Consider the following 23,387-nt stretch of genomic DNA (forward strand, 5'->3'; position numbering starts at 1 on the left):
TGCTGGCTGGCCAGAGATGGTGCTGACTCAATTCTAGGTGTTCCTCAGGAAGAGAACTAGGGCCAAGGGCTGGTGTGGTCTCTTAGAGACGGGCAGACCCTCAGATGCGTCAGCGCCTCAGCATCCTGACCACTCTGCTGTGTAACTACTGTCCTAGAGGAAGAATCGATGGGCCACCTTCCCTCGCGTGCAAGAGGTGCACGTTTTCTTGCCAGCAATGAAACACTGAAAGTTCACAGATGGAGCGTTCCCGCTTCAGGATGACAGCAACAGCAGTGGCGATGGCAGGCCACCTTTGCATTCAGAATATTGGCAGGCCCCCTCTCTCCTATCTGATGGTATTTTCCACACCCACAGAGGATTTGCATTTCATTGGCTAGACTTAAAAGTGTAGCATTGAAAAAATACTTCTGATATCACTTTAAATGCCATAAATATTGTGTTTCTTCAAGCCCGAGAGTGTGTGTGCATACATATTTTAAGAAATCAATGAATGAAGAAAAAATTCATTGAGGATCCAATTTAGTGGTAGTGCTAAAGAATGCAGTGTATTTTGGCTAAACCAACCTTGTACCATGAATACTTTTAACATGGGGAAGGACAACCTACAGCTGACACATTTCTCTTTTTCTTCAGACTTGTAAAACAAAGCACCTTTTTCTTTCCAAGATCTCTTATGACCTCTAGTGGTCTTCTTTAAGAAAATCAAGTCAATCATTCCCAAACATACTCCATTTTAGACTTTTAAAATGAATGTTAACCAGTTTAATAAAATAAAATGTATAACTTATATTTAGCTTCTATTCCTTGGAAAATGTCATGGTTTTAAAAGTTACAAAGGATTCAAAACCCTAAACAACTTCAAAGGATAAGCAAGGCCAATTAGAGACGCCTGCCATTTACGCAGCCAGGATCTGATCCAAAGCTCTGTCTTGGCACAGCATCACTCCAGTTGGATTGCTAACCAAATTCTATTTGCTGGGTGCAAGGACTCAGGAAGATTCGTGGTGAAATTCCTAATTGCTCTATCCCTTCTTTTTGAAGGTCTGAGTATATTCATAACCTAGACATCAGAATGTTCATTTATATGAAATTGCTCCGATAGTCAACCTTAAGTAGATTCCTAAAAAGCATGAGACTATCAAATACTTTATAAAAAATAGTTTCTTTAAGAGGGGAAACATTAGTATTTAAAAACCACCAATCTTATGTTTTAAAGTCCTAATTTTTCTTTCATCTGTTTTAAATAGCAATGATGTTGACCCAGTTTGGTTAACCACTGTCAGCAGAAAAGCAGTACACCGTTTTAGCTACAGTAGTTCCTCCCAGTCTACGGTTGTTCTTTCTGTGATTTTTGTTAACCTGCAGTCAACTGGGGCCCAAAATTACTAAATGAAAAATTCCAGAAATAAACAATTCATAAGTTTTAAATTGTGCACCATTCTGAATAACGCAATGAGACCATGCACTGTCCCACTCGCTTCCCCTGGACGTGAGCCATCCTTTGTCCAGCGTCTCCACATTGCACACACTAACCTGCCCGCTGGTCACTTAGTCTCTGTTATCAGACTGGTTATCAGAGAAAGACCACACTCACAGAACTTTTATTATAGTATACTGTTATAGCTATTCATTTTACTATTAGTTACTGTTGTTATCTCTAACTGTGCTTAATTTATAAATTACACTTCACAATAGGTATGTACGTATGTATAGGAAAACACATAGAACAGAGCTTGGTACTATCACAGTTTTGGGTATATGGGGGGTCTAGGACCATATACCCCAGGGATAAGCCTGGGGGCAGGGGGAAATACTGTACTTTACAACACTGACTGACAGCATATGATCCTTTCCTGGCAAGTCCTTCCCCATCCCCCTGAGGACTTGAGAAAGACAGCCTTTTCCCCAGAAAGACTGTTTCAATAGTTTCCAAGTCTCAAATTCACCACCGATGATTAATCAAACTCTCTATAGATTATAAAGATGTGTCCAGAAGCATCTATGCTTTATTTCAAATATTATGCAAACTACAGAACAGTAAATTCAATAATGAGTGTCTAAGTAGAGGGGTAGATTACAGTACAATTTTCCACATGGGTAAATCAAAGAAATGGGACTGGGGATTACAGCATTAATTTGCTGGTCTGAATGTGTTGCTAGGTAAACGGTGGAAGGATAATTACATCCCTAAACCCTACACTGGCTCAGTGTCTTAAGAACTGTGTTCCTCACCATTAATTAACTGTGCTAGTAACTGAGGAACAGATGTCAAAAAATGAATGTGGGGAAAATAAGAGAAACGAGCCAGAGTAAGAGGATGCGTGGCCACTCCCGTCTCATGTTCTGAAATGTCTTCTGTCTCCTACATCATTAAGGAGGAAGGTGGTCCACATAATTGCATTTTCCAGGTACCTGAAATTCTACACCTGCAGGTATCACAACTCAAATTTGAACATTTTGAACAGAGGGCTTCTTAAAGTGCGTCACACTTCACCTTCTTCAAGAAAAAGTAATGTCGTAATTTCCTCATGAATTCACTACTGTACACTAAAATTTCTTTTTACAAAAGTCCCTTCCTCGTTACAAACTACCCACTGTCATCTCTTTGCCACCAAGACTGTTCCTCTTGTGATCACAGGACATTTCACCGTGAGAGGCTGAATAAGCAGGACCTCAGGGTGAGGAGCAGGGCAGTTCGTCGGTTCAGGCTGCGTGCGCCTTGTCCACTTGAAGGTCACAGCCCATAACACTCAAGTTGTCAAGAACAGAAGGAAGAAGAGGGGATGAAATAAAGGAAAGGAGGGAGATCAGTTCCTAACTAGCCGCTGCCACAGGCCACCTAGGAGCCCGCACTAGGCTGGGTTGACTCCACCTTTTCCTGAACAATCTCCATCCTGAGTGACAAGTGGGGTCTCTGTGAGGAGATTAGCAAAAATGTCACCTTACTAGAAAGGGAAAAAAATGCTCATTTTTAAGTAGTCTGCCTCTGTACGTCTCAGGTTCAGTTTGGGGTTTATATAATATATAATTTTCTATTACAATTATGTCTTGCTGCATATCTATGTGCAGAATACTTAAGCCTTAAAACTCCTCAAGGAAACAAGAATTCCCAAGACCCAAATCTGGCACACTGCCACACTTTAGGAAGATAGGGCACCAGGCTGGGGAACGAGGAGAGATTCGGGCAGAGAAGCACACCCAGAGAGGGCCCGGAAGCTGCCCTTCCCCCACGCCTTGCCATGCACAGCTTTCTTTCTGACTGTTCCCAAGTTACATCTTTTTATATATATAATAACTGTTGATCTAGTAAAGAAAAGAAAAAAGTACTTTGGGAAATGTGCCTCCGTCACCTGTAACCCATTCCCCTCTGCTTTCCCCCAAAGAATTGTCTGTTTTGCACACACACGTTTAATCATCCATCTGAGTAATTTCTGAACTGGAAATTATTTTAGATTCAACGATTTTATTCATTCAAAATGAGACCTGTAAAATGGTACTCAAACACACAAATATTTAGATGAATGCAAATTAAAACAAAATACTGTTTTGTCCTAACAGATTGAAAACAGTTTTAATAACTGAATATCCGGCACTGGTGAGGGTATAAGAAAACAAGGCTCTATTGATCAGAATATAAATTGGCACAATTATTTTGGTTCAATAATTTGGTATCATCTATTTTTAAAATCTTAATTATTTAATGCAATCTTACCCAGAAATTTCACTTTTAGGTATCAATACTATGGAAGAATTAGCATGAGTGTTTGAAGATATATGTACAGGGCTGTTTACCACAGTATTATCTGTTATAGAAAAAAAATGAGGACAACTCTGTATAAATAAGGAACAATTAAATAAATTATATTAGAGCCACATAATAAAATACCATACAGCTATTAAAAAGAATAAAATTAATCTGGAAAGATGAGCTGCTACATTAATTGAAAAATACAATTTAAAGAACACGTGATCATGACTACACATGTGAGGAGGGAGAAGGAAAGGATACACATATATACTTGCATGTGTGTGTAGATATACACTTACACAGGAGAATGAAACAATGAATAATTTTTACTTCAAAATTTTTTGTTGAAAATATAATTCATTTTATTAAACGAACCCATATTCCAAATTAACGTGCAAATGACAGAAAAACTGAGAGATTTTTCTTTTTTTTCTTTTTTTTTTCTTTTATTTTTTTTCCATTTTTCCGAAGCTGGAAACAGGGAGGCAGTCAGACAGACTACCGCATGCGCCCGACCAGGATCCACCCGGCATGCCCACCAGGGGGCGATGCTCTGCCCATCTGGGGCATCACTCTGTTGCGTCCAGAGCCATTCTAGCACCTGAGGCAGAGGCCACAGAGCCATCCCCAGCGCCTGGGCCATCTTTGGTCCAATGGAGCCCTGGCTGAGGGAGGGGAAGAGAGAGACAGAAAGGAAGGAGAGGGGAAGGGGTGGAGAAACAAATGGGCATCTCTGAGAGATTTTTCAATGAAATGAAGACAGAAGTACAACTGTAAGAATTTACAAGATCCTAAGAAATTCATTTATGGAAATTTCTCATAACATAATTTTTAAAAATGCCTTGCAAATATTTTTACAATAAAACTTTAAAGACGGTACTTTCTGAAGGCAGGAAGGCCTCATTTACCTGTGCTGATACTAATGACAGAACTTTATAAATCAGGAAGGATTTGAAATGTGTGAGTGAATCAGTTAGAATCTTATTTCACTCACAAAATTCCTTTTCTTCAGAATGTGCTTGGCCTCTATTAGCATTTATAGCCTAATCAAGAGCATTTTATAAAGAGAGAATTATAATGTATTTATCTATGAATAAGAAAAAAGTAAAGAAAAATAATTTTTATGAGGTATTTTCTTCTTGTTCTAAATTAAATGGACAATTTGTATCTGATCTTAGTCTACTCCTTGGCAATCTCTCTTTAGACACCTGCTGTCGGATCTCAGAATGCAAAGTCAATGCTCTCCATGAAGAGTAAAAGTGAAATCACTTTACATGGTTTGCACAATGTTCAACGCCTGCCTTCCTCTTTCTGTTCCCCTTCGCCACTAGACTTCTCTAAAGAGCAGCGAGTCTCACCTTGCCTTAACTTCCTTACCTCTCTTTAATTCAGCTCACTGCAATTTGATTACCAGTATCGACCTCTGCCCTTCAAGGATGAACAAGACTAGACCCCAAACCAAGTGGTCAGAAGTAAGACACGAGTGACTACTGAGAGCCAACCTTGGCACAGGAGGGCCAAAGGGATGACCTTTACCCTCTTCCAAGCTAACAGATCCTGGGAAAGGCAGAGTTCAGAGCCATGAGAATAAGAGGAAAAGAGAAGCGAATTAGGACGAGCTGGGAGTGGGGCTGGAGTCTGGGGGAGAGGCTGGTGTCAGGGCAGGCAGCCACCTCCTTCTCACCCAGAGTTCACTGGGCTTCTCTTTAATAGACATAGAATTAGTATTCAAGTTATTAATTTATCTTAAACGAGTTTAGGTAGTTTGTGTTTTTCAAGGATTTGGCCCACTTTATCTAAACCATTGAATGTATACAGTTGTAGCATTCATTCCCTTAGCCTTTTAATGTCTGTAGACTCTGTAGTGATTTCAGCTTTTGTTCCTGGTATTGGTGACTTGTCTTCTTTTTTTTTCTTGGTCAGTTTGGCCAGATGTTCATGAATTGTATTCACCTCACCTGTGTCTTTTTAAATTTTCAAATCCAATGGCCTCTTTTTCTGTTACTTGGTTTTCCTGCACTGTTTGCCACTTTAAGAGTCTGACTCCTGCAACACTCCTTTCCCTCTCTTCCAGTTTTCAGTGGCAACTTATGGCTATCTTTCAATATCTGCCCTTTTCACTTTAGAATCTCTCCTTTAACTACACAGCCTCCTTTACTCTCATAATACCCTCATTCATGAGAGAACCTGTGTTTCCAACTCTCTCCCTTCCATTGTATGCTACTTCTTTCCGCTAATGAATCCATTGACTTCCTGAGACCGAGTCATCGTTAACTCATTTTCACCCTTGAATTTCTCCATCCAAATTGCACTTCCCCTGACCCATCCCTCAACCTGGATCTCTTTGACTTGTCCCTGCCTACATGCCAGCAGGTACCATTTCTTGGCCAGACTGTTCCGTGCCCTCCCCTTTAAGCCACTGTCCGCATGAAAACCAGTTACCTTTTTCCTACAGTGCGAATCATGCCCTTCATCTGCAGTGCTCCCCGCTGGCTCCAAGTTCAAAGCCTCCTCATTCCGGTTCTCCCTGTGCTGTGCAGGATCTGCTCTTCCTCCCCATGCCTGAACAACAGCGGCACCTGCCTACCTGCCTGGTAGCGGACCAGCTGCTTTCCTGTCTCCACGCATTTGCTCAATCTGTTCCTCTGACTCATCCTTCCTGTCCGAATTCAGAGGCTACTTCCTCTGGGAAGCCTTCCTTTCTTTTTTTTTCCTCTTTCTTTTCTTTTTTTTTTTTTTTTTTTTTTCCTTTTTGAGAGGCAGAAAGAGAGACAGGAGCATTGAGCTATTCCTGTATGTGCCCTGACTGGGGATCGAACTGGCAACCTCTGCACTTCTGGACAAAGCTCTAAGCAACCGAGCTATCCCACCAGGGCTACTTTCTTTTCTTTCAAATTATTTTTTATTGAGGTATAATGCCATATACTAAAATGCACAGATATTAAGAATGCAGTTTGATGAGTTTTGACAACTGCCAAACCACAATCAATACACAGAACGCTGCCATCTGCCCAGGGTTTCATCCAGCCCAGGATTTCACTCGTCCTTGCACCAGAGGCAAAGTGACCTGATTCCCATCTCTACAGCTTAGTCTTGCCTGCTCTGCACATCATAAAAGTGGAATCAATCGCTGACTAACACCTACAGTATGGATGTGCCACAGTTTGTAAGTGTGTTTAATCGTGGGTGGACACTTAGACTTTTTTTTGGGGGGGGAGTTATATGAAACTGCCTTCTTCCCTCTCTGTTTTACCCTCTTCCAAGCTAACAGCATTACAGTTTATTGCACATAGTTCTGTCTCCCCCACAAAATAATTACAACAATGATAATAATAATAGTAATAATGGTTAATTTCCTTAAACATTTACATGTTACCAGAAGTGTGCTAAGTACCTGGCTTTCATCAGCTCATCTAGTCACTGCAACAAGCCCACACTGTCGACGATATGCTTATCCCCACTGAGAGAGGGGAAACTGAGGCTGCAGAGGCCAATTCCTTTTTTTTTTTTTTTTTTTTTTGTATTTTTCTGAAGCTGGAAACGGGGAGAGACAGTCAGACAGACTCTTGCATGCGCCCGACCGGGATCCACCCAGCACGCCCACCAGGGGCGAAGCTCTGCCCACCAGGGGGCGATGCTCTGCCCCTCCGGGGCGTCGCTCTGCCGCGACCAGAGCCACTCTAGCGCCTGGGGCAGAGGCCAAGGAGCCATCCCCAGCGCCCGGGCCATCTTTGCTCCAATGGAGCCTTGGCTGCGGGAGGGGAAGAGAGAGACAGAGAGGAAGGAGGGAGGGGGGTGGAGAAGCAAATGGGCGCTTCTCCTATGTGCCCTGGCCGGGAATCGAACCTGGGTCCCACGCACACCAGGCTGACGCTCTACCGCTGAGCCAACCGGCCAGGGCCGAGGCCAATTCTTTTAAGTGAACCTATCTGATTAGTAGCAGAATCAAGATCAGAATCTATATCGACCTCATATTATTATTACAAATTCTTAACAATCATGCTATAAGACTATAATGCCTGGTAAAGAGTAGGCTCTCGGGTTTTTAAATATTTAATTTGATACTTTCTAAAGAAATTCAGCACTTCTAGAATATGGCAACATTTGACCCAAGAAGACACAACTTATTCTTCACTGATGAAGCCAAGCAACTACTCTTGTGAAATGGCTTCACATGCAATGCACTCTTACTTCAAAATAGCCATTCTGTTTTGTTCACAACTTTGTAAGTCAAAAATCTGGGCTCCACTGGGAATGCTGAGGTCTCTCAGGTGGCTGCAGTCGGATGCTGGCCGGGCTGCAGTGAGGGGAGCTCTCCTTGCTGGATGTCTTTGCAGGCTTACTCACAGGGTTGCTAGTGAATGTTATTAGCAGGAGCGACCCTGCTGGTGCCACCAAGCCCCGTACCAACATGTGACCTCTCCAGCAGGGTGGTCTCAGGACAGACTTCTTCCCCTCATTTCTTCCAGAGCGGGAGTTCCAAGAGAACTAGTCTCAGAAATCAGAGAGCATCCCTGCCACCATGCTGAATGGATTAAAAAAGTAACAACCTGCTCAGATCAAGAGGGACACAGACGCTGCCTCCTGATGAGAGGAGTGGAAGGCCACATTGTAGGAGAGCTTGCAGAATGGAAGATGGTATTGCAGCCATCTTTGGAAAATAGGTTCTGGCATAGCCATATCCTTAAGATAGCCAAACTTGGGCAGGTCACTTGGGCCACTGATGATAAAGACCTTCAACTTGGGTTGAACAGAATCTTCACCCACTGAATGTCAGAAAAGAAGTGGGCTTTACAAGGAAAACTAAGTTGGCTGATTTTTTTCTAAAGATTTTATTTATTGATTAGAGGCGCGAGGGGGACCAAGAATCATCTTTTCCTATGTGCCCTGACGGGGTAAGCCCATGGTTTCGAACCAGCGATCTTGGTGTTCCAGGTTGTTGCTCTATCCACTGCCCCACCACAGGTCAGGCTAGGTAGATTCATTTTTAAGTTTGTTTTATTTTAAGATTATTGGCCCTAGCCAGTTACCTCAGTCAGTTAGAGCATCATCCCAACCCACCAAGGTTGTAGGTTTGACCCCCAGACACGGCACATACGGGAAGCAACTGATGAACGCACAACTAAGTGGAAAAATAAAGGAATGCTTTTCAACCCCCCTCTCTCTCTTTCTCTTCCTTCCTCTCTCTGTCTCTCTAAAGTCAATCAATAAAAAAAAAATTAAAATTATTTCACTAAGTGTGAGACCAAGGATTGTGTGTTTTCAGAAACACACAACTACAACTTTGCTGGCCACGTACGTAGTAAATCTACAGCTCTGCCGGACACATAGCACCAAATGAGCCTCACTCAATGTTCAGTCCTGCAGATGATCTCAAGAAGAACTGTAAACACCTTCAAATGCAGTAATGCAATTGGTATTACATAAAAAAAAAATTTAATTCAAACTATAACCAGTTTATAGCACTACTGGCAATTTAAAAACTTCTCGTAAAGTAACTGGCAGGGTAAAGCTGAACTCCCACTCACCTGGCCCTGCGAACGTGCAGCTGAGGGTAATGGCTGTGCCGGTGGCAGATGTGCACCGCAAAGTCCTCGTCATACGTCAGACTCGGTACATTCCCCACTTGGTCAAACACCGTTATAAGAGTTGAGCCTAAATCACAGAAACAAAGAAACGTGGCCTTGTTTTACCAAGGAGTGACGTTAGAAATTCAGAACAAAATGTAGTTTCCATTCTAAATAGTGGGTTTTTATATATATATATATTTTTTTCTTTTCTTTTCTTTTTTTCAGAGACAGAGAGAGAATCAGAGAGAGGGATAGATAGGGACAGACAAACAGGAACAGAGAGAGATGAGAAGCATCAATCAATTTTTCGTTGCGACACCTTAGTTGTTCATTGATTGCTTTCTCATATGTGCCTTGACCGTGGACCTTCAGCAGACCAAGTGACCCCTTGCTCAAGCCAGGTACCTTGGGTCCAAGCTGGCAAGCTCTGCTCAAATCAGATGAGCCTGTGCTCAAGCTGGCAACCTCGGGATCTCGAACCTGGGTCCTCCGCATCCCAGTCCAATGCTCTATCCACTGCCCCACCGCCTGGTCAGGCTAAATAGTGTTTTAATTGCTACAATAAAATAGCCACATATACATTCTGGACCTGGCAACCATTCTCATTTCCCACTCACCAAAGCACCACTTTACACCTGACTTTCCTATAGGACGGCCTAGGGACAGAGGCAGCGGGGCAGGCCTTACCAAGGCTCATGTAGGATGGCACGACGAGGAAGATGAAGTGCAGTTCTGGCACGGCCTTGAACACGGTCCTGGCAAGGCAAAGAGGGTGGGGTGAGCATTAGTAACAAGCCAGCACATGAGCTGGCACTGGAGACAAATGCCTTCACTAAAGAAACAAGGTGCTCACACATCCACACCCTCCTCTGCCCCCTGCCTGCCGAGGCAGGGACAACTTCAGACCATTTCTTTCTTTTCTACTTTTCCCTGGATTCCAAAGAGCCCTTTCCTATCTGTCCCATGGAGGTGGGAAGAATAAAGGGTGCCATGTTCACGCAGCACACCAGATTTCTGCTAATATTAACCTTTGACCTGGCATCTGGATGCTCTGGTGTGACATTTCAAGTGTGACTTGAAAGCTGAGGCCACCCCAATGTCTGTGCAGGCTGTCGGCGCTGCATGGCCAGTACCCAGCAGCCCCACGGTCCAGATTTCAGAGTGTCATAGCCAGGACGCTTCTGCACTTTGTCATGTCTATATGTACTTTTAAAGATAAGGCCAAGGAAAACTATTTTTACAAACATCCAAACCTATGACTCTCTACTTCTCCCCTACTTCCCCTAAAATCCACGTTTTTAAGTGACTGAGCTACCGCTTGCTGCAAACAGTGGCAGTGAAAGAAGTGTGCAGAAGGAAGCACCGACCCAACACAATGGGCTGCTTCCATCCTGCGTACCCCTGCCATTCCTTAAGTGCTTTCATACAGCCTTAAATTACAGGACGATTTCACACCTCAAAGAATTCCATGTCCTTTCAAAGTATTTTAAAACTACAAGCCCTCCATATCCACAGGTTCTACATCTGTGGATTCAATCAACCATATATTGAACTTTTTTTTTTTTTATTTATCAAGAGAGACAGATAGGGACAGAATGACAGGAAGGGAGAGAGATGAGAAGCATCAATTCTTTGTTCCAGCACCTTAGTTGTTCATTAATTCTTTCTTATATGTGCCTTGACTGGGGGAGGGGGGGGAGAATCCAGCTGAGCCAGTGACCTCTTGCTCAAGCCAGTGACCTTTGGGCTCAAGCCAGCAACCCTTGGGCTCAAGCCAGCGACCATGGGGTCATGTCTATGATCCCACACTCAAACTAGTGACCCTGCTCTCAAGCTGGTGAGCCTGTGCTCAAGCCAGTGACCTCAGTGTTTCAAACCTGGGTCCTCAGCATCCCAGGTTGATGCTCTATCCACTCGCACTGCCTGGTCAGGCTGAACATACATTGCTGCTGACATGCACTATGTAGTTAGGCCTATGATGGCTGTGTCTATACTGAACACGTACAGACTTCTTTTCTTGTCATTATTCCCTAAACAATACAGTATAACCACAATTCACACAGCATTTCCATTGTATTAGGTATTATAAGTAGTCTAGGGAGATGATTTAAAGCACACAGGAGAATGTGTGTAGATTATATGCAAATACTATGCCAGTTTATATAAGGGCCTTGAGCACAGCAGATTTTGGTATCCACAGGGATTCTAGAATCGATTCCCCTCCCACACTGAGGGATGACTATATCCACATGGTCTCTTTCACGTCTTTTGGGCATTAATATGTCTTGTCCACAGTGCTGCTGCCAGCTCCCCAAGTCACCGTCTACAAGGCCCTGACCACTTACCGGATAATCTCTTTGCAGCAGCCCACAGAATACTCATCCACAGCCACAAAGAGGTGCATGAACAATGTGTTCAGAGGCTGCAGAAGAAAAGAGAATGTAACTAAAGGCTGAGGGGGCATTCGGGCTACTTTAGAGTGGGTGGGAGGGGCCAGGAGGGCTGGGGCAGTCACAGACATGGAGCTGCGCTGTATTTGTAAATGATATTTTACATCTAAGGGGATGAGACACCCAGGCAGTGTTAGAGCTCTCTCCTGGGCTCTGCTCACTGCCTTCTGTCCTCCTAGCCCAGAATTATTCAAGGTAATAGGGATTGTAAATGTGTCCAGTGCAACTGGCTCTTTTTTCTGCTTCACAAACGGGCTGCAGACAGGGAAGCGCCTGCAGGGGAGTGGAATCGATTATTAACTCAGTGGTCTTGTCCTCGGGGGTGTCTCTGCTGAGTGAAAGACAATCACTCTCCCCCCTGGGCCCCAGAGTAAGCAGCTGCCGCTCTATTCAAGGGACGGGGGAAAGTCTCCTAGGAATGTGAAGGATGGAGGCAGATGCCACGTGTGACCGCGGCTTGTTTTGTTCAGCATCCCAGAGTCAGAATCAAATATTACTCTTGGGATCCACAAAACCTGGGAACTGAAAACTCAAAGTGGCAAGATTCTAACATGACTCTCAGGATAAATCTTTCAGTCGTTACAGAGCTTTGTCTTGTAACTTCTGAAGTCTTCTTACGTGACCTACAGAATGAGTAGCAGTTCTATACGTGCACACAGCAGTCTGCTCAACTCAGTGCCCCGTGTTTATGGGCAAATCTTCACATCACAGAGATGCCGTGAGTGGCTGACTGGTGACCTAGAGCAGGATAGCAGAAGGGTTATCTGTTTCTTGTTTTCTGAGCAATTTCATAGATGGCTTTGAGGTACCACCTGCACATCCACGTGCCTTGGTCTCCCCTCCTGTTGGATGGTGTGTGCCTTAGGAACACTCAGAAGGAGCATTTACCAGGCATAAAAATGGCTTGAGAAGTATCCTGAATTTAGTCCATGAGCTTGAACACTCCCCAGAGGTAAACAACACAAACCCCAAAGTCCAGATAACAACAGCAGCAACAATAATGACACCAATGTAAGCACTCTCTGTGTATTAAGTCAAATAAATCCCACAAGAATCTCACTTAACATCTGCTGCACATTCCAAACAGGACTAGCCTTGAGAGTACCTGGTTTATTACTTGTCTGTTTATCTCCCAAATTCTCTCTTCCATCAAAAATATTATAACTCAAAATTTAGTATTTAGCTTTAAGATAAAAATTATTACTTCAGTTGCAAATACCCCTGGGATAGGAACTAATACATCAAACCTTAAGGCTCTATACCAATGCTCTCCAACAGAAAAACAATTCGAGCCACAAATGCACTCTGCAGGTATAACTTTCAATTTTCTAGTAGACATATTTTTAAAAGGAAAAGATAAACAGGTGAAATTGATTTTTAATATTTTCAACTAACCTAATATATTCAAGTTATTTCAACAAGAAATCAATATAAAAAATTGTGGCTAGCCACATTTCCAGTGCTCAATAGTTACCTATGGCTAAACAGCTGAGCTCTATCCTATTGTAAGAAGTAGTTTTAAAAGAACCAATCTTAAGAGTACAAGAAAAAGAACAAAGGAGAAAGAATTTATGAATAATTATATACACCTCAAATGGATAAACATGAATAAGGTGGTAATTTATAATATTCAAAAAGGTAAAATCATGATCCTAATGGAAATATAAAATGAACACAGGTCAGAGATTCATTCAACCCAACCATTAATGAGGTGACCAATGAGACAATAAAAATGATTCATGGCACTTGAGATTCTGGCTACTGTAGGCAATTTAATAAAGGAATATTAAAATTTTTTGCTGGATATGATAGAAAATAGTTCATCTCCTACTGGGCCATAGCCCAAACCTTTAAAGTTATCTCTTCCACCGATAGAAATTATTTACACTTCAAATGGATAAACATCTACAAGTTAATCGCTGTTCTTACAGAACTGTGAAATAGCCCAGTCGACAGAAAGTCGATCGAAGGTGCAAGCACTGATAGTGAATCTTTCTGCACTATTTCCAGCTTTGAGATAATGTTTCTGACAATGATAATAGGGTGTACAGGGTGGTGAGGTAGAAAAGAGCCGAGTGGAAAGGGGGAAGGCACCAGCCACGTGCATACGTGCTGGAGAATGTGCCGGATGTGCATGTGTGTGTGTGTGTGTGTGTGTGTGTGTGTGCGTGTGTGTGCGCAAGCACACGCACAGGCATGCAAGCACATGTTGGGGATGAACTCACTGATGCACTCAGCTGACATCCCCAGGGCTCTGGGGACACACTGTTGAATTCCCTGACAGGCTGGCTCGTGTGCTGCCTGCAGTCGCAGCTCTGGCTCTCCACAGAAACTGGGGCCACACGCTGGCCTGGCACTGGCAGGCCAAGGGCAGGAAGAGCGCAGATATGGCACCAGCTACCAAGGCCCAACTCCCTAAGGACTGCTGACCTGGCCCTATTAGCCAACGTGTTGTCAGGTGCCAGCAGCTGGAAGACATCAAATGAGCCAGTCCACAGAGACACTGAAAATTATGGAGTGTGACATGAATCTGAGGCTGTTGTCATCATTGCAGAGGCAAATATGTAGATGGCAGGTGCTCCCCCCCAACATATCCCAGACTTTGGATACTGATGCTCAAAGCATAGTGTGGAGACCAAGAAAGCAGATGTTCTGACACTCCCACTAATTCCTTGTGCCCAGTGCTCACCAGCAGAGCCTGACCTGGGCCTCGCCAGCAGCTGTCTGCTCTGGCTCTTGCCTACCCTCTCCTAGCCCCACAGAGCCACTTTTCCTCCCCACCGGCTAACTTCATGTCTACCTGTCATAATGTCCTATACTTTCTGCTGTGAGTTTTGAACTGCTCAGTCCAAAACTGAAAAGACATATATGTCAGTGCTGGACATCCCTCACAATTATGGCTGTGCTAATAGGCACTGTGCATGACTGCTTACTGTGCATGGCATTTCACTGTCGAGCTCCCGGAACACGGACACCCAGTCATCCTGCTTGGCCACATTCCAGTTGGGATAGTCCAGGAAGGTGGCCTGGGCCATGATCTCCTCCTTGTCATTGGAGAGAGTAATGGCAAGGTTGGCCTTCTCCCTGTGGAAATGATTAAAGTTTCACTCATCAGTAAGGTTATTGGAAGTGAGATGAGGACGTCACTGTCCCGTCTGGCAACTGGAGCTCAGCAGCCAGTGCAGAAGGTATGAGGGAAAGGGATGGAACAATGTGACAGCCAACTTTGGGAACAGATCTTTCAGGACAACTAAATTTTTATTGAAAATCATATTTCATTAGAAAGGCATTACATTTATGATACAAACCATCCAATGCCTTTCCCCTGGAAATTGGCTGGGAAAATTGGTTGACTAGAAAGTCTTCCTTGGCCTCTCTATGCTGCCAATACCACTGTGTTAGACTAAACGTGTATAGTTAGGGTGGCCAACTGTCCCAGTGTGACCAGGACTGACATGACTAGGACATGGGACTGTCAATGTTAAAACCAGAGAGCCCTGGGCAAACTGGGATGAGGTGATCACCTGTATGCAGCCGCAAACCCTAAGTGTTTAGTCCCACCTCCCTCAGCATCCTTAGCAATTTCTCCAAACCCTGAGCTAACGACTTCTTATGGAACCTGAGCACTAGCCATATCGCCTGAGGTAGCTGCAGAAATGGAAACCCTTGAAGGAGGGAAACCCCGCAAGTTAACAAAGACAAAGGAGGAGCAGGTCTTCCAATTCTTCTGGAAGACATCCCCCAAAGGGACGTCTTGATGGTTCCTTCCAACAGCTACCCTGTCATATGGCCTGTCATGACAGCAGAACGATGACTTAAAGACAGTATACAGTTTACTACATGGAGAATCATTTGTATAATAAGTTGAAATACAATGTTCACTTTCTTAGCTGAGTGAAATCTACTGGTATCTTGAGTTAGAAGGAAAACATTTTAATGTTCCTTCAAAAAATAAAGGAGGCAGAATTTATCCATTCCTTATTAAGGGGACTAGATGAAGTGACAGCATGTACTTGAAGGAGGAGAAGAGACAATGAGGAGAATAGAGAGAACATTACAGATACTTCCTGCTACATCTGTATCACCCGAGTATTGTACTGTCAGTGCAATCAAAAGTTAGAAAGTACTCACAAGCAAGAAGAGAAAAATAATTTGAAAAATCACCCTTAATCCCACCTCCCATCTTTAACCAACTTCCATCAACAATTTGGAATCTCTCTCCAGATTTACCTTGTTGTTGTTTTTTTTGTTTTGTTTTGTTTTTTTGTATTTTTCCGAAGCCAGAAACGGAGAGGCAGTCAGACAGACTCCCGCATGCACCCGACCGGGATCAACCCAGCACGCCCATCAGGGGGCGATGCTCTGCCCATCTGGGGCTAGCGCCTGAGGCAGAGGCCACAGAGCCATCCTCAGTGCCCAGGCCAACTTTGCTCCAATGGAGCCTCAGCTGCAGGAGGGGAAGAGAGAGATAGAGAGGAAGGAGAGGGGAGGGGTGGAAAAGCAGATGGGCGCTTCTCCTGTGTACCCTGGCTGGGAATCGAACCCGGGACTCCTGCACGCCAGGCCGATGCTCTACCACTGAGCCAACCAGCTAGGGCCAGATTTATCTTGTTTTGAGGGAAGCTATTCACTGAAATGTACTTTGTGTGTTTTTTTAAATGAATTGGCACAACCCATACTCTTGGTAGCCTGCTTTTATTCCCACTTGATGACAAATTACTTCCCTAGAGCTGTTCACCAAAGAGCAGCCTTTCACACATGTACTTCTTGTTCTAAGTTTTTTAAATCTTTAAACCAGCTAACGTTGGCTTAAATAAGAATACTTAATAGGAAATTTACATCACTATCATAAAAGGAAAACCAGTATCCCTTGCTAGAAATAGAGAATAACTGTAAAAATAAAGATATAACAATTAAAACAAAAATGTCTTGTATATGTATCAAGTCAAGTCACCAGAGATGCCATCAGCAGTGTGGACATCTTTGGGAAGCATTACGTTTGGAGTGTTTATCACAGTCACCAGCCTACAGTCACCATCCCTCACAGGGGGTCAACCATAGGCACATGTAGCCCAAGGGCCCCACCAAAGCACTGGCTATCACAGAAAAGGGGCAGCAGAATAGTCTCAGGTCCCAAGAACACAGTGACCACATAAAGGACTTAGCAGCAGGGCTGCCCCCAGCCTCTCCAGTCGATTCGCTGACGCCTGCAGCGGCTCCCGGCACCTCCTGAGCCTTGAGGCTCCCTGCCCCAGGCTCCCAGAGCCATGACCTACAACTTCATACTGAGAGCCCTTACTCTAATTTAGATGAGAAAACGCTCAGGGCACAGGGCCCCTCGCCTGTCAGCGATGACAATGGTGGTGGTAGAGGAGGAGGAAGTGGGCAAGAGCTGGGACAGGGCAACTGCCATCCCCTCGGGGAAGCAAGGGGCATGTGTTCCTAGACTGCCAATATGAACTTGAAATGCATTTATCCGGGGGAACGGAGGGTAGTGGTTGGTTCTACAGTACAGTACATTAGCACAGTACTGCACCACACAGACATTACAAATAGTTTTTTGTGGGTTGGCCTGGGAAGCCATCCACGAATAACTCTGTTTCAATGGGGAAATGCACTGCAGTTTCCCAGTGACTGAGTGCAAAAAGTCACTTCTGCAGAATTACCCTGCTGTACGCATAATTTCTACTTCTTATCACCTCTTAGCCGTTTGGTCTGCTATAGGATTGGTAAAAACAAACGTGGGAGTGAAGAAGGGAGAGGAGGAAAAACGTAGAGGAAGAAGGTGTTTTAAAGCTGGTTTAAAATTATTTTTTATATTAAGCCAAATATAACCAAAGGAGCCCTATTAAAACACACACTCATCCATATTTCACACAAATATGTTAAAGCTCAAAGATGTTATGTACAATAGAAATCAGAGTTCTTCTCACAGAGTGATGTCTCACTTACTCAATTGGTTGAGAGAATTTTCCAATGTCAGCCAGAACTCACTTTAGTAAGCTACACCTGATGGAAACCTTGGGAAGAGCGCCCAGCTTTCTGCTCTGTAAGCAGCACCAGGACAGGACTCGGTGGTCGCCACCCAGCACACACTGACCTGCAGCCATCGGGTACCACCTCCCCCAGGCACAGTGACATCTGCATTCAAGGTGGCCAATTCTTTTGGCCCCTTCCCCATTCATCTACTATGCCCAATCTGCTCACTTTCTCCCCTAAAATTTAGCAGGGTTTTTAGGTGAGGTAAATTTTAGCCCGGCAGTCAATAAAATGAAACTGACTAAACTAGAAAAGGAACCACCAGTTTTAGAAATGCCTGTTAAACAGGTCGGTAAGCCTCAAGATTGGCCCGGCACAGGGACAGGAAGTTACCTAAAATAAAAAACAAAAGACTCCGTGAGCTGGATACAGCTGTTTGGGGAGTTCTGGGACATTAATGAAAATGTAAATTTGTTTTCACTTCTGAAAATATGCTGGTTTCTAAGGTGGCCACAATCTTTTGTTATAAGAATCCCATTTTAACATTAAAAAAATTCACTACTGCCTGACCTGTGGTGGCGCAGTAGATAAAGCGTTGACCTGGAAATGTTGAGGTCGCCGGTTCGAAACCCTGGGCTTGCCTGGTCAAGGCACATATGGGAGTTGATGCTTCCAGCTCCTCCCCCCTGTCTCTCTCTCCTCTCTCTCTCTCTCTCTCTCTCTCTCTCTCTCTCTCTGTCTCTCTCCCTCTCTCTCTCTCCTCTCTAAAATGAATAAATAAAATTTAAAAAAAATTCACTACTTCCTTCCCACATGACGTTATATTTTTCATATCTGCTAATTCAGAAAACACATATACACTAAACACATCCATTCAAGGTACCCTGATGGCCACTCCAGGACCCAGCAGGGGTATGAAGCTCACCCTCAGAAACAACCAGCTGTCAGTAATTTTCAGGTATTTAGTATGTGGCCTCACAGAGAATTTGAGAAAATACAGTTGTGGAAGCTTTTGAAAGAAACAATCTATAGAAAGGTCCTGGGAATAAAGCAGGGCACAGGCAAAAATCCCTGCCCTCATAGAGATGACATTCTACTGAGTGGAGGCAGGCAATTAAAAATAAAAAGCTGACCCTGGCTGGTTGGCTTAGCAGTAGAGCATCAACCTGGCATGTGGAAGTTCGATTCCTAGTCAGGGCACGCAGAAGAAGCAAACACCTGTTTCTCTACCCCTCCCATTTCTCTCTCTTTCTCTTCTCCTTCTCTCTCTTTCTCTTCCCCTCCCACAGCCATGGCTCAAACGATTTGAGCAAGTTGGCCCTGGGTGCTGAGGATGGCCCCATGGCCTCACCTCAGGCACTAAAATAGCTCAGTTGCCAAGCAATAGAGCAGCAGCCCCAGATGGGCAGGGTATTGCCTGGCAGGGTGTTTGCCAGGTGGATCCCTGTTGGGGCGCATGCAGGAATCACTCTGCCTCCCTACTTCTCATTTAAAATAAAAAAAAAGGGCCCTGGCCAGCTAGCTCAGTGGTAGAGTGTCAGCCCAGCATGTGGATGTCTTGGGTTTGATTCCCATTCAGGACACACAGGAGAATCACTCACTGCTTCTTACCCTGCCCCCTCTCACTTCTCTCTTTCTTTCTCTCTTTTTCTTTTCCTCCGCTCCTGCAGCCATGGCTCGATTGGAGTGAGTTGGCCCCAGATGCTGAGGATGGCTCTGTGGCCTTCGCTTGAGGTGCTAAGAAGAGCTTGGTTGCCAAGCAACAGAGCAATGCCCCAGATGGGCAGAGCATGCCCCCCTAGTGGGCTTTCCAGGTGGATCCCAGGTGGGGCGCATGCAGGAGTCTGTCTCTACCTCCCCATCCTCTCACTGAATAAAAGAAAAGAAAAAGATAAAACTAAAATACATAGAATATCAGGTGGGCAAGTGCTATGGAAAAAAATAATGGGGAGAAGAAGTGTGTGTTTGCAGTCCAGCCAGGAGAAGGTAGCATTGAGTGGCAACCAAGAGCCACAAATGTGCCTGGGGTGTTCCAGAAAAAATAAAGAAAATCAGTGTAGATTGAGGGAGAAGGGCCATGAGGAAAAGGGTGGGTTCTGCACCAGATCATGGCAGGGAGAGGCAAACTGTCCGGGGTTGTGAGCAGAACCATGACAGGATCCAAAAGGCTGGGATAGTGACACTCTGGCTGTTGTGGGAGGGGGCTGAGAAGGGTTGACATCATGGTGGAAGCAGAGAACCCAGGGGCTGTTGCCATGCTCAAGCAGAATGCCGGTGTCCTGGACCTGGGCGGCAGCAGTGAGGTGGGAGGAGCTGGGAGGCCCTGGATGTGTTCTGAAGGTGGAGCTGACAGCCCACATCCCCAGTGTGGGATGTGACAGTGAGGGCAAAGACGACACCAAGGTTTTGGTCCAAGTAAGTGCAAGGAGGAAGCTGCTGGAGTTACTGAGATGAGGGGAGTGTGGCAGAGGTGTTTGGGGGCAGGTGAGGACGTGCTGGGTGTGGAGTACCTACTACATATCCAAGGGGCCACACCTGTCAGGAAGCCGGGAAATTAACTTGGACGCTAAGAGATTCTGTCATAAGCGTTAAATATTATTTCACATTTATATCCTAAATTCGCCCAGAATCAATTTGTGTGTGTGACATGAGTCTGGTATCTACCTTTATTTTTTCCATATTGTATATGATTGTACCAGCACCACTTTGAACAGTACATCCTTTCCCCTACTGGCTTTGTCATCATGGTGGCTTTGTCGTCACCATATTTTCGGGGATGTGTGGCTCTGTATCTGGGGTCTCCATCACGGCCCATTAGTCTTTTGTCAATTCTTTGGCCATCACTACCCTATTCTAACACTACACCTACAATCAGGCTTCAGCTGGACAAGTCTCCTCTCTTACTTTTCTTCTTTTAGGTCGTTCTGGCCCTTTGCCCTCTCATATAAATTTACTATTATTTTATCAACTTCAACAAATAATCCTGCTAGAGTTTTAATTAGGGGACAATTGACTTCTTTATCATGTCCAAGATTGTGGTATAACTCTTCATTTATTTAGGTATTCCTTAATGTCTATCAATAAAGTTTGATAGTTTACCCCATAATGGGATTAAAGCTATTCTAACATTTACCCTTAGATATTTTATATTCTTTGGCATGAGTGTAAATAGCATCTTCTCCTTAAATGATTTCTAAGCACCCAATGCTAGTCTATAAACTGTCTTTTGTTTAACAACTTAGTAGCCAACAACTTTAAACTTAGTGTTAATTCTAATGATCTGTTCACATCTTCACTCTGATTTTCTATATAGAGAATATATCATCTGCAAAAAGTAAGTTTTGTTTCTTTGTTTTGAATCCTAACAATTTTTCTTTCATTCTTTTTCGGTTTTGTTTTGTTTTTTATTTTTTCTTTATTACTGTAATAGCTAGACTCTCCAGTTCAATGTTAAACAATAGTCATGACTACTGGCATCGTCACCCTGTTCCTTAAAGTAAAAGAAAATTTTAATGTTTTATCATTATGTATGATGTTTGTTAAAGATTTTTATAGATGTCTTTAGCAGATTATGGGGAGCTGTCTTATATTTTTCTTTTGTTAAAATATTTCATATACATTGGCCCACTGCTCTGCACAAAATTGTGCCAATTTACACTATATTCATCAGGGTGCTGATCAGAAACTACAAATTTTAATGTCTTATGCTGGCCTTAGTTTAATCATTTCAATTGCATTTAATATAAAGTTTTATGAAATCCAAAATACTGAGCTATCTCTTATCTTCTTCAATAAAAATAGTAAGGTTAAGATTGTAAGATATTGATATTCTGGTACCCAAAAAAGGAAAACAGGGAAAAAAAGTATTTTAAAAAAGAAAAAAATAATTGTGAATGTTTTGAAATTTAGAAGAACATTTTAACAACAGTTGAATAAGAGCATAACCAGGCTTTGTCAATTACTGACTGCTTGACCTTGGCAGACCTCCATTTTCTCACCTTTAAGATGGATGTGATAGTGGCTATCTCAGAGGAGTATTAAGGTATAGGGGTCCTCAGGTTATGACACAGTTCCATTTCTACGACAGTGACATAACCCGAATTTTGGTATAAGTCGAAACACACCCTAGCCTAACTCACCTACCTATCCTAACACAGTTGTGAAATCATAATCTAGAACATAAAAACACGCCAAAATGGCAGAGGTAAGCATACTGGGGGACACCAACTCCCTCACTCATAATACGGCATTACTGCGTATTCTGCTGCACAACCAAACCAGTTCGCCCACACTGTAAGTATGACGCTAACAGCATAAACCAAAACACGTCTCAATTTTTTAAAGTTCTTATGGGAGTGAGTGTCGTAAACTCGAAACATCATATGTCGAGACTATTGTAATCCAAGGACCACTGTATTAAATAAGATGATGTTGGTAAAGTACAGAGCCTGAGAGAAAATAAACTCTCAAAACTGGTAGCTAATATTAGTAACTTTCCCCAAGTGACTCTACTAGTGGATGGTGTGGCTGAGATTTGACCCCAAATTTACCTGAATCCAAAACCCAGGAGAAACCCTTCCAAGTTGCATGTTGTTACAGGACTTAGAGCTTGTTGTTCCCGGAGATCTCCTGCTCAGTAGAGCAGATTTTCTTGCTGCCTGTTTCCTCACCTGAGCCCTGCGAGGACAAAGGAGTGGGGTCCCTTCCTGATGTGTCATAAAACTGATAAAGTTAAGCTCACTCAGCTACATACTTACAGAAGATAGATGACATTAATTCTTCCAAACAGCTTATTGGTAAAATTTCTAATGAGGTTTTTGATACAGTAAATATCCTGTGACTCTGTTCTTCGGCAATGAACGACTTCGACCCTTCCTCTTGGAGAAGTGAGTATTGACATTTTTTTATCCTGTCCTAAAAAGAGAGAAAGCAGCCCACTGTTAATCTGAGATGACAAGGCAGTCCAGTTACAGTACTAACAAAACTGGACATTAACTCAATTTTCATACGTTCAGCGTGAACGTGGTGTTAGAATGCTGGTGCAACACATTCTCCCCTGGGGATAGGCAGTGAAAACCGCCACCACAAACACTTGACATGTTTCTCTCCAGGAGAACGATGTTTCTGAGACCTGGCCTGTCCAGACATTTCTGCAACTGTAGTCTTTGTTTCCAAAACCAAGTGGCTTTAATTTTTTTTTAGATTTTATTTTATTCATTTTTAGAGAGAAAAGAGAGAGAGAGAAAGAGGGGAGGAGCAGGAAGATTCAACTCCCATATGTGCCTGAACCAGACAAGCCCAGGGTTTTGAACTGGTGACCTTAGTGTTCCAGGTTGACACTTTATCCACTGCGCCACCACAGGTCAGGCAAATCAAGTGGCTTTAAACTATTCTAACAATCGGCTTGAAAAATACTGGAAGAAAGTATTAACTGACTCAGAGTCTTCATATATTTAATTAGCCACCAATGGATATGGTCAAGAGTTACAGGGGAAATACTGGCAGCTGCTGCCCATGTTCCAGAGTCCCCAAACTGGAGTCCTGAAGGCTGACAGTACTGAGAGAGAGTTTGAGACAAAGTGTGCTGTGGTCAACTGAGTAAGTGTAGGAAATGCAGCTCATGATAACGTTGCTGAG

General features: G+C 43.5%; 1 protein-coding gene across 2 annotated transcripts in view; it reads right to left on the reverse strand.

The window, feature by feature from the left end:
- CFAP61 (cilia and flagella associated protein 61) overlaps nt 1-23,387 on the reverse strand; it is a 384,193-nt gene that overhangs the window by 343,744 nt on the left and 17,062 nt on the right. For both annotated transcript variants that reach the window (XM_066386991.1, XM_066386992.1), the window contains exons 3-7: nt 22,508-22,664; nt 14,705-14,855; nt 11,667-11,743; nt 10,009-10,076; nt 9,280-9,406 (exon numbers count right to left, since the gene is read on the reverse strand). In XM_066386991.1, coding sequence (XP_066243088.1) covers nt 9,280-9,406; nt 10,009-10,076; nt 11,667-11,743; nt 14,705-14,855; nt 22,508-22,650 — 566 coding nt within the window. In that variant the 5' untranslated portion in view covers nt 22,651-22,664. The remainder of the gene's footprint in view (nt 1-9,279; nt 9,407-10,008; nt 10,077-11,666; nt 11,744-14,704; nt 14,856-22,507; nt 22,665-23,387) is intronic.

Source organism: Saccopteryx leptura, chromosome 5 (genome assembly GCF_036850995.1).
Source record: "Saccopteryx leptura isolate mSacLep1 chromosome 5, mSacLep1_pri_phased_curated, whole genome shotgun sequence".
NCBI lineage: Eukaryota > Metazoa > Chordata > Mammalia > Chiroptera > Emballonuridae > Saccopteryx > Saccopteryx leptura.